At 43.9% G+C, this 12,299-nt stretch overlaps 1 protein-coding gene across 1 annotated transcript in view; it reads left to right on the forward strand.

The window, feature by feature from the left end:
• Nucleotides 1–8,095: 8,095 nt before the first annotated feature.
• Nucleotides 8,096–12,299, forward strand: part of PRKG1 (protein kinase cGMP-dependent 1) — a 1,368,024-nt gene continuing 1,363,820 nt past the window's right edge. Inside the window, 1 exon segment of the mRNA NM_001082042.2 lies at nt 8,096–8,361. Within this exon segment, the coding sequence (NP_001075511.1) occupies nt 8,096–8,361 (266 nt within the window).

A 12,299-nucleotide genomic window follows, 5' to 3' on the forward strand; every position in this document is an offset into this window, starting at 1 on the left:
AAAGATGCCATGAAAGGGAAGAGGAGTGCTGAGCCAGAATATTTTGCAATGCAAAGAAAGACTTTTCATGTAACAAATAAAATTCTTTAAAACTATTAGGGGAAATTTGGGTGTTGTACCTTCCCATTTTTATGAACGCTGCGAAAATGGAGCCAGATATAATACAGATTCAAGAAGTATAATCACTATAGCTCTTGAAAGTTGTACCTATAAACTTGGGAGTTTTAATATCTCCTGTTATACTGTAGATTAGGTGGAACAATATTTTCACAGATAATAGAAAATTATGATCTATTTTGATAACGCCTAGAGGGTCTGAGAATTATTTCCAAATAAATGTATCCTCTTTGAATTATTGAACCAACCATAGGATTTCAAGTAGAGACCTAGAAAATCATGATAGTTAAAAAGTATTTGCAGTCAAAATAGAGAGCTCCTATGCCAAGAAATGATTGGTTAGCTTTTTACATGGAAACTGTTATTTTGAAATAACCTGAGATAAACATAGATTACTGTCTTCACTAACAAAAGTAGGAGGAGAGGGTTAAGACCAAAGGTTATTTGAGTATGTCCTTAAAAGACAGACATATCTAACACAAGTAGTGTTTGGCTTATGTTCTTAAAATGCCAGACCAACTTTAGCTTTAATCAGCATTTAAAGGGGAAATAAAATCTGCAAATAATGACTGGATGAAGCAAAGGCACACGTTCTGTAAATTCAGCCATGTCCTTGCCTAGTTGCTGAGCATTTTGTCACAAAGTGGGCCACTCTGATATGTTGCCCTGAGTTATCGGTATTAATAATTAGGAAATGATTGCTCTGAGTTAGATAATAGGCTAGCGTACAAACCAGGGTGTAAACCTTTTTGGTAAACATACATGTTTATATGCAAACATACTTATGAATGAATAAAATGTTTCATATGGGTACCCAGGTCAATGGTCCTGGTGAATGGTTGTCCCCGTACAGGAGGACTCGGCACAGGGATGAGAGGGGGATTTATCCCGTACTGTGGATCCCTCTGTGCTTCTTGAATGCTATATCTTGAACGTACATTTTCTATTAAAATAGCTTACTACAATGTTTCAAGCAGATGAATCCAGCTGTTCTGATTTTAAAAATCTAACCAAAAACCATAGAATCAAATCAAATACAAAACTGAACTTGAAAAAAGAATTTATTTTCTGTTCTCTACTTTCCTAAAATATTTGACATTAGTATTTGAACCTGGGAAGTTACTCGATGAAGGAGCACTTAATTTCCATGTATAACCATGAAGACACACTGAAGTTACAAAAATCTGATATTATTTATTTAAGTGTATTGCCAGCATCACTTTATCAAAGATAAAAATTATTACAAATGAGTATTACTGATATTTTATAGATGAGAAGACTAAAGCTCAGCATGCAAAATAATTTGTTAAGATAACAGAGTTAATCTACTACACAAGGTAAATTGCAATAACAATCTTGTTCTGTAGAAATTTCAATTAATGAATGGCTTCAACCCTTTCTAGAATCTGTGATCAGGAGGATTTACACTACTGTAACAATAATGTATAACATTAAACATCATCATCTTTTATGGAAGAGGGTTTGCCATACTCAAAAAGCTATTCATATTGTCATCAGTCTGCTTTAGGCAGTTTATAACTTATTGCAACCTTTCATATCCTCAAGTATCCACTTAAAGTGCATTAAAGTAGTTTCACTGAAAATGACTTTTGGAAAGTTAGGCTTTTGAGAATGGTAAAACATTTTGGCATTTCTTTTGGCAGTAGTTTCTTAAGTTTGGCTTTTTTTTTTAAATCTCTTTAAAGATCTATTTATTTATTTACCTGAAAGAGAGAGAAAGAGAGATAGAGAGAGTGATATCTTCCATCTGCTGGTTACTCACTAAATGGCTGCAAAAGGCCAGCACTGGGCCAGGCTGAAGCCAGGAGCCAGGAGCTTCATCCTGATCTCCCATATGGGTGGAAGGGGTCAAGCACTTGGGCTATGTTCCACTGCTTTCCCAGGCATATTAGTAGAGAGCTAGATTGGAAGAGAACCAGTGCCTGTCTAGGATGCTGGTGCCACAGAAGGCAGCTTTATCTGCTGTTCCACAGTGTCTGTCCCCAATATTTAAAAAAAAAATTTATTTGAGAAGCAGGGACAGGGAGACAGTGCATGCTCCCATGTGCTGGTTCACCCTCAAATGTATGTAGTGGCTTAGTGTGGCCCAAAGTCAGGAGTTGGGAATTCCATCCAGATCTACGGTGCCTGAACCCTATCACTTACGTCATCAGTGCCACCTCCCAGAGCCTACGTTAGCAGGAAGCTAGTGTCAGAAGCTGAATTTGGAACTCAAATCCAAACGTTCTAATATGGGATGGAACCAGTATCTTAACCACTAGGACAAATGCCTGTCCCAATTTCTGGCATTTTTAATGGATACTTTTTGAATGGTAGTTAAGTATTTTATTAGTTTTATCTTATTTCCTAATAAATTGCCATAAACTTACAGTTTAAAACAACACCTGCTTATTATTCCACACTTTTGGAAGCAAGAAGTCAGGGATAGCATGGTTGGGTCCACACTTTTGGAAGCAAGAAATCAGGGAGAGCATGGTTGAGTTCTTTGCTCAGGGTCTTGTAAGGTAAAAATTCAGGTGTCAGCCATGTTGTGTTTTCATCTGGATCACAAGGTCCTCTTTCCAGCTCATGTGCTTGTACCAGAACTCAGTTCCTTGTCATTGCAGGATTGAGGTTCTCATTTCCTTGCTGGCTGTCAGCCAGTGGTTGCTCTGCTGTTAGAATCCACTTGTATTCCTTCCCATGTCCCAAAAAACCAGCAACAGAGGAGCTTCCTAGAGCCAATACCAATCACATTTTAAATTCCTATCTCAGGTAGAGCCCAATCCTGTTTAAGATATCAGATGATTAGGTCCAGCCCACCCATATGCTTAAATGATGTGGGATGTTAATTACATCTGCACAGTCCCTGCACAGCAACACATTGCATAGTGTTTGACACACAAATGGGAGAAGGTGCGTGCACAGCAGGGAAGAGGGAATCTTAAGCACATTGAACGTAACTACTGTCACCATGAAGCTTGGGCCCGTGTCCTACCCTCTCCCCAGGCTGAGCTATCCTCCCACTAGAAATCAAACCAAGAGTCACACTATCATTTTGTATATACCTATTCCTGGAGAGTTACATTAAAATAAAAACGGACATTTTGACTTTATCTTGATTGTCTTTTTTTTTTTTAAAAAAAGATTTTATTTTATTTAAAGGACAGAGACAGAGAGTCACACACACACACACACACACACACACATTGTCCATCTGCTGTTTCACTGCCCAAATGGCCACAATGGTTGGAGCAGGGACAGGCTGAAGCCAGGAGGCAAGATCTCCATCCAGGTCTCTGATATGAATGCAGGTTTTCCCAGGCACATTAACAGGGAGGTGGATCAGGAGTGGAGTAGTCAGCGCTCCAACTAGCACCATATGGGATGCTAGAATTGCATGCAGTGACATAACCTATTGTGTCACAATGCCAACCCCAGTCTTTGTGTCTTGAATAAGGGTCTAGCTGCAGAAGAATTTAGTATCTATGTCTCCCACTTTATAGTGGGGTAACTGGGAATCAGGGAGATGAAATTTTCAGCCTCAAGTCACATTGCGTCCAAGGTTCTTAATATACTGCAGAATTTGATTTCTTTGATATAAGTATCACCATTTCTTATTTCAGTTTTATTTTTCAGAAGTTCTAGGAAGAATTATATTTTCCAAACCTGTTAGATATCACCAAAAGTTATAAAAGGCAGTGTGCTTCCTGTTGCATACAGCAGGAGAAAGAATTCAATTTATATCAATAGGACCAGCTTGTAATAAGCATTTCATGTGTTTTTCTGTTTGGACTCTATAAAACAAAACTATTATAATTCTTTACCTAAATTCAATAAATGGAAGATAACTAATTTGAATTCTGTTTAATCAAAACAACACTTCATTTGTTATTTTCAGGTTCTGCCTGGTAGTTAATGATAGTCTGGGGGTGCTTCTAGACTTAACCTTTTATCTTTCCTAAAGTGTGACCACACTTTATCCAGATCATGGCTGGTTTAGAAGACAATGTTGAAACCACATCATGTATAATGCTGAACTGAATGAAAATACTCCAAATGTCTATTAATCAAAAAGTGCTCTGTAATCTGTTACATTTTCAGTCTTTCTTCTTTCAATTTTATACTCAGCTAAGGTTATTTGGTGGATATTGTCTGTAAGAAAAGATTGACAATTTGAAACATGTTACAGAAAAGACTGAATTTTGTAGAATTGTGGAAGGCAGAAAGGTATAATGGACTTTAGGTAATTTCTCATTTTAAAAATGAGGAACGTAAAAGTTAAGGGATTCACCGAATTTACAAAGTGACAAAACTAAGACACAAATATAGGTCTTTTGGTTCTAAGTCCAGTACTTTTTTTAGTTCACCAGTTTTGTGCCTTGGTAGGAAATGAATTGAATGTGGTTTTTCACAGGTACTGTTTTGCAACAAGATAAGTGTCTGGATACCCAGATATTGAAGATAGAAAGATGTTTTGGATTTTATTGACCACCACATGTTCCAAAACCTCCAAGGCTTGTCTGTAATTTCATTTTCCCAAACTTCTTTTCTGCACCCCCTTGCTCACACAATCTGTATGTGACCATTTTCTTGGCTCTGGATCCGTAGACTCTGCACCAAGGTCAATGTTATTCCAAAGAGTGGGGCCATTGGGAGTCATCCACCTTCTCAACAGTAAACATAGCAAATGGTTTGAAGTTAGACCAATATAATGGCTTTTAGAGGAGGACTATAAGTATTTTATCACCAGTATGGTATATACATTCAAGCAAATAAGATGATAAAAATATATTGACTTTTACTCTGTTTTATCATTGTTTTTAATTGATAACAGACATTGTCCTACCATTGCCTTCTGTGATACTGACCTAGAATAAAGGACAGGAATCCCCTTAGAGCTACTGAGAGGAAAGGGAGGCGATGCACATTTACAGCATTTAAAACTCACTTGGAATTATGTATGAAATGTATAGCATATCCCAAAGTAGCACAAGGAAAATGATTTTGACAAATAGACTGTTGGAAGCAAGAAGCTTAAGAACACATTTGGGATTAGATGAGATTGTAACTTAGTGTGCTGCTATTAACAAAGACAGTTGAGTTTCACTTGACCTATGCTCATAGGGAAGTAAGAGTTTTAATGCATTTCCAAAGGAAGCAAGATGACATGAGGAGTAAGATGCCTGGGTCAAATCTAGCCAGTGTGACCATAGGCCATTCACCTAATGTGAGTGAAAATCCAAAATGGAAATGAGTTCTAGCACCTGCCTTACAGAGTCATTGTGGGGGAGTGGACCATTTTCACTGTTATCAAGTGGCTAAAGGATACCACATTTGAAAAACTGTTTATTTTCTTTATTACGCTCAGATATGCAACATAAAACACTAGTACAGGCATTTAAAGACATAACTTCAATTGACTGTAATTTTTTTATTTAGCAAAGTTGTCTTGGAGCACTAGATGACGACCTTCTCCTTTAAGAAAAAAAAAAATCTAAGGTTTCATTAATACTTGCTCCTTGTCAGTCTCACTGACACAGATTTGGAAGTAAGCAACAAGGGTAACATCGTGACCATCCTGGAGCACTGGGTCTTTAAAATGCTAGAATTTCTAGATTGTCGGGCTTTGGCTAGGCAGGTGTGGCAGGGAAGGCACCCTTGCTGGGTACTTGGCGTCTGCCTCTGGCTTATCTTGGACTTTCCCTCTCAAGATCTCATTTTCCTGGGTTACGAGGTGTTTGACTTAGATCATCTTTAAAATTCCTGTTAGCTCTAATGTACTAGGATTTTAAGCATTTCAATGTTTATTATTATATCAGCCTATCTTTTCTCAAGATTTTGGGTGCTCTGAATTAAATATTTCTTAAGCCAATGGGCAACATTTAATGTCACTGGTTATCAAAATTATTTACATTAAAACTGACATTCAAAAATATGTTTCATTTTGGAAAATAAGGACCAATATAGAGTACTGAGGTGGACTGTGTATGTGAAATCTTAGTTTAAATGTCCTTTTTAAGCAATCAGGCAAAACATTTGAACAATATTTAAGATAGTATAAAACTTGGGGTAAAGCTTTTTATGAGTCATTTAAAAACTATTTTTATTTCTTCCACAAATACAGTTGAAGCTCTGCCTAGATTTTTAAAATGTGAACAAAGCTTTTTTTCTAATGCATTATTTTTAAGTGTCAATTATTTTGAATGTTTCAAAAAAGAGTACAATAGATGAAATTGTTCATACACAGCAGAACAGTAGCTAATAACGCAGAGAACCTGTTTGCCAATGTGAGTAGAAGAGACCACAGTGCAACTAAGAAATTCAGATGTGGCTTAAAATATTTTTGATTTAAAATAATCAGATGAATAGAACTAACAGTAAATAATCAAGAAATCTCCAGAGTAGATATGTTTTAGGGCTTATCTATAAACCAAAACATGCATATGTGTGTTTTTCCTCTACTTAGTTGTTTGAGAAAAGGCAGAGCGACTTTTATTTTCTGTTAAGTTGTCAGTAATTATCCCATTGATTTTATTTTGTTCTTTTTAAGGGAAATTACTATTCCAGAAAGTTCTTTGATATCTCCTTTGAATCTATTTTTTGTTAATAAAAACAGATTTACTGATATATAGATCATGACCTCAAGAAATGCCCCCTCCACGCACCCCCAATAAATCTAAACAGTGATGTATGTTATGACAAATGACCTCCAGGACGTATTCAGTACATACTTAAAAAGTAAAGGCACTCGCAAGTGCTCAGGCTCAGGTGCGTAGAATCCGTCGGTCGGTTAGAGTAGCGGTGATGCCCAGGCAAAGCCGAAGCGCAGATGGCACCGTGGCAGTTTCTCCTGAAATGGGAGCGGGTACCGTGACCCAGCAGTTTGGTGCCGGCAGCAACCACTTGAGAAACATGGAGGACGTTGGTGTGATACAACTCCGTGGCTCTGCGTACAAAATACAACTGTAGCAGATGGACTAAAGTCTAGACTAAGGAGCTTCACGGTCAGGGCCTTCTCTTTTCCGTAAACTCTTGGCTCGCCACTTATTATTAGCTTCATCGAACTTCGCCTTCAACAATTACAGTTCACTATTTCCAGTAAAGTTTTAGGCTGCAAATACCTGGAACTGCTAGGGCCCTGTCATTCTTATGCCAATAGGGTCACAGTCACAGGACTTCACAGTAACACACACACACACACACACACACACATACACCTGCCGAGTCGGAATCCTCGCATGCATCCAGAGCAGGAAAGAAGTAAAAAGCGACAACAAAACACAGATGAATTTATGCAGGTTATTGTCTGAAGGCAGTTTAATATTTACGAAACCACACACACACACACACACACACACTTTAGGATCCAGTTACAAGCGCTGCGTCATCCTCCGGATCACATGGTGATTGTTGCTATTTCAAGGATCAAGTGTCCTAAAGCTCCCCCCCACCCCACCCCCACCCCAGCCCCTCCTTTGGTACCATATAGCGTGGAAGAGGGATTCTGTGTGATGGAGTGACACCGGGTTCTCTGATCCTGCCCTCGGCTTAGGAACTCGGCTCCCGGTGGGGTGGCGCGCGCGCCAGTTCTCACGGAGTGATTGGGAAGGGGACGGGGGGGAGGGGGTCTCAGGGGAGGAAGGGCAGCTCTAATTGGTTTCTCAATGAAAGATAATCACCTATCCCCCAGAGAGGCTGGGGATTAGCACTCTGCCTCTCCTCCCCATCGCTTTCAGACTTCTCATCCTCCCCTCGGTGGGCGCTTCCAGTCCATTCAGCTGGAGCGATCCGAGAGAGCCGCTCGGCGCCGTAGGGCAGCGCTCCGCCGCGCTCGGGTCCTCCGCGCCCCGTCTGCTCACTCCCCGCGCGCTCGCCTCGCCCGGCCCTCGCCCCGGCCGCCGCCGCCGCCGCCGCCGCCGTCGCCCGCCCGCCCGCTCGCCTGAGGAAAAGTTTCGCCGAGGGGCTCAGGGCAAAAATGAGCGAGCTGGAGGAAGACTTTGCCAAGATTCTTATGCTCAAGGAGGAGCGGATCAAAGAGCTGGAGAAGCGGCTGTCAGAGAAGGAGGAGGAAATCCAGGAGCTGAAGAGGAAGCTCCACAAATGCCAGTCGGTGCTGCCCGTGCCCTCGACCCACATCGGCCCCCGGACCACCCGGGCGCAGGGCATCTCGGCCGAACCTCAGACGTACAGGTCCTTCCACGACCTGCGACAGGCGTTCCGGAAGTTCACCAAGTCTGAAAGGTAGGAGCCCGGGCGCGGCCGCCGGGGCAGAGCAGAGGCCACCGCCGGGGGCTGTCCAGGCACCCGTCAGGGACTCCGGGCTGCAGCGGCGGGGGCTGCCCCAGCGTAGGGCGCCCACAGCTCGCGGCGGCAGCGCGCCGAGTGGGGGTGGCCGGGCAGCTCGGGAATGGGAAGTGTTTATTTTTATTTCTGTCCATCACGTGCTGTGCTGGTCTCTGTCCGGCTGGGAAAGGCTAGCTCCTCGGGGAGACGCGCCCCTGTGCCGTGGGGGTGGGGAGAAAGGCCGTGGAAAGTTTGCTCGCGCCCGCTAACTTGGCCGCTCCGCACTCCGCTGCCGTCGCCCGTCTCGCCGGCTTTTCTGCGCGCGCCCCAGTGGGGGGCGCCCACGCGGGGCCCAAACCCTGCCCATCCTCGGGCCTGGAGAACTTCCCAGAGGCGACCCCGGGACCCAGGCCGCGAGGCTTGCTCAGTCGGGCCACCCCAGCCTGCCGGGGAAGGGCGGCTGGCGGCTGGACGGGGTTGGGTTCAACTTGGGGACTGAACTTGCCCAGAGCCTCAGCTCCGCTGGGTTGGAGCTGGGGGGCTGGGGGTGGCGGGGCGGGAGCAGGCGGAGGCGGGACTGGGGCTTGTCTCTACTACGAGGTTCCAGCCTGGAGTACGGGGCGGGGGAGGGGAGAGGTTTATTCACAGGGTCACTTTCAAGGCAGCTGTGATGTCAGCAAGAAATCGCAAAGAAACCCCACCTTCACAATGTTCCTCTGCTCCCCGTGTGTCCCTTCCAGAACCGCCACACCTTGGGCTGCCCTGGGCGTGGGGACGGCTCAGTGACCTTGCACCTGAAGCAAGTTTGAAGCTACTGCTCAGCTCCCTGCCAAGGTGGTTGAGGCGCCCTCCTGTTTGTCTTCCCCCGCCTGCCCCGACGCCCACCTCGGGGAGAAGTTGGGATGAAGAGGGAGGGCGGGCCATTCCTCCGGGCGCCTCCTGGCTCCTTGCTTTCCGCTTCCCCGGGGCACTTTACGAGCGAAATCCTTTTCCAGTTCAGAGTTGTGTGTCGCCCGCTCTGGGGGTGTGTGGAGGAGGCTGGGCCGAGCTTGGCCACAAGGAGGAAGCTTTTGCACTGCCCTCGCCGCCTTCAGCGGAGAGGGCTGATCGATTGGCTGCAGCATTAAAGCGCCTCTGGACATTAGGAGAGGAAGTGCAGGCTCCAAAGCCCATTACTGGCTTTTAGTCTCTGGAAGTGCGCGGCCCAAAGTGCATTGCTCAGGATATTGAGTATGCCATTAGGCATGCCTTCGTGCCCGCCCACCTCCGACCCCTTCTCCCTCTTCTTAGATCATCGGAGTCTTGAGTTTGGGGCCCTCAGGGGACCCCTAAACTCTCCCCATCCCCCTCTAGTTGTCTTATTTTGAGGCCAGCTCTTCTCAAGAGCGTGTCCATTCGCCTGTCCCCATCCAGATGGGTTCCAGGCTCTCGGAGTGCCCCAGTCCTCCTCCTGGTCCGCTCCCGGCCTCCCTCTCCCGTCTGGATTACGGTGGGGGCTGGGGCTGGGCAAAGGAGGTTGGGCAGGGGGTAAGCACTACCAGAAGGGGACTGGGTAGGGGGAGAACCCCAGGAATCGGGAAGCGAGGGCTCGCCTTAGGAAGTGTGGGTCCTTCTGGACCGCCGGCTCTGGGGACAGCTTGCAGACTGCCCGAGAGACACATCCACGGTGCCTAAGTGGTCTTTTGGCTCAAGCTGCCTGCAAGTCCTAGTTAGAGGGAACAGCGGCATGCTCCTTCCTGCTCGCAGGCCAGGACTGCAAACAGAGCTACTATTTGGCCTTGCCCTTGCTCGGGAAGCTGCCGCCGCCTCCTCGCAGCCGGGCTGCGCATTCCGCGGCCGCTGCCCTGCCTGCCTGCCTGGCGCTCAGCAGCTGGAATCAATCTGCCCACCTCCTTAAGAAGCCGCTTCATCAGCGGTCACCCGGCAGCTGCTGCCTCCCAGGGCTGCCGGGCTCGGGCTTTATCGCATTTTTGAAATTTCAGATTTCTGTCTGGGCGGCGCCCCTCCAAGAGTAACTGCACCGTTGTGCAGCGGAGAAATTTCACCAGGGTATGGCGAGAACGGGAGAAAAACCCTCCTTCCCAGAGTCCACTCTCATTCAGGGACTGCTCTCCAAGTTGCACATTTTTTTTTTTTTTAATGGGCTGGCGATCTCTACGAATGAGAAGAGTTTTTGAGTGTGCTGGCAGGAAATAGCTGGTGTTTCCTTTGTACGCATCCTCATTTTCCTATCCCTCTCCCTCACCCCCTCCCAGCATTAGGGATAGGCGCATGCATCACGGAGTGGAGTCAGAGCGAATGCATGCTTCTGTCTGGAGCAAGAAGTGAGCGCTTTTTCTTCCTCTTCACCCTGATTTACGCTGGGACTGAGGGCAAACTTTTTCCCACTCAGTTCTTAGTTTCATACTTTCACATGGAAGTGTGGAGTTTATTTCTGGCCAGCTGAGTCATCAGCCTTTCAAGAATTTTGACAGGTATAATCTATGGGGATGGTAACCCTTGGAATTAGGTACTCTCATCCTGGCATTTAAAAGAGGCGGGATGGGATTATCGTTGGTGAGACGCACTGTTTTGGCCAAGAAAAATGTAATTTGTAAAAGTATTTCTGAATACAATACTTAGCAGCAAACAAGATGGTTTTTAATTTATAGTGTATTTTTTGACTTTTGAGTATTTGGATTTGGGGAGTAGATACTCCACCACCTCAGATGTCCTTTGTTCAAAGCCCTGCTGTCTGATGGACATGCTGGGACTAAAAGAGCCTACTTCATTGCTAAGCTAACTTGCAATTGCAGTTGCTTTAGCGTTTGAGAAAAAGCTATTCGTGTTACAGGTTCATTTTGCACTTTATTAGGATACATTGTTTTTATATTATTAAGTAAAGAAATGTAGTTGCAAATATAGAAATTTTACTTGGTGGAAAGAATGAATAAAAAAACACTTTGGTTACAAACATGGCTGTAGAAAATGAATGCAATCTAAAACATTTACATAATAGGTGACAAAAATATCTTAAGCATTTATTGTAGTGGAAGGAAATGGGAGATTTCACTGACTATTGTAATCAAGTCAGTCCAATTAGCCAGATTTCCATGTGTCCACAGAGGGTATAATACACAATCTCCATTTAGAATGATCTAAGTATCTAAGGAATGCTTAGATGAAAATTATACTAGGGAAAAGGAAGATCTGAGCTCTCAGCATAAGTATCAAGTGTACAATATGATGATCATGTTTAAAAAGAAAACATCCAACTTATTGCGTTACTCATTTTCAGACCCCTTAAGAAATGCCCAGTAGGATCAAGTGATTATCATTGAAAAGTGCAGGCTGTTTGGATGACTGTGATGATATTTTAATTTATATTTAAAATTCTTTCTGCCGAAGAACTCCAAATATTTCACAAACTCTTGATTCCCTTTGTACACGTTTTACACACCAAGAATTTATCCTTGGTTATTTTCCTTAATTTTTTGCATATACCTAAATTCCTTATTTTGACTGTGTAGTTAGCTGGGGTATGCTCAAGGGACTTTATGATTTTTTAAATTAGCTTATGCAAGAGATAGAATCGATATGAATTTGTTCCAGGAATTACAGCAGACTGTATTCTGAAGACAGTTGAGCTATTCTTGTCATGAATCCTTTGATTCTTGATGATGTAAGTTTTGTCATTTCGAACTTGAACTTTCTTCCACTGCTACATGGATACCATGGATGCCCCAGAAAACTCGTTGCTTTCTACATCTCTGATCAGCTCAAGTCTCGATTGACCTACACGCCAAATCAAGGGATTGGCCTAATTTTGATATAAGCAACTTCAATGAACTAGTATATTCCAGCTGAATTAAAAATATGCAATGCTTTAAATTTACAATGATAGCAATAGTAAAGAT

Source organism: Oryctolagus cuniculus, chromosome 15 (genome assembly GCF_051225735.1).
Source record: "Oryctolagus cuniculus isolate XC-2025 breed Fujian yellow rabbit chromosome 15, ASM5122573v1, whole genome shotgun sequence".
In the NCBI taxonomy this organism is placed as follows: Eukaryota; Metazoa; Chordata; class Mammalia; order Lagomorpha; family Leporidae; genus Oryctolagus; species Oryctolagus cuniculus.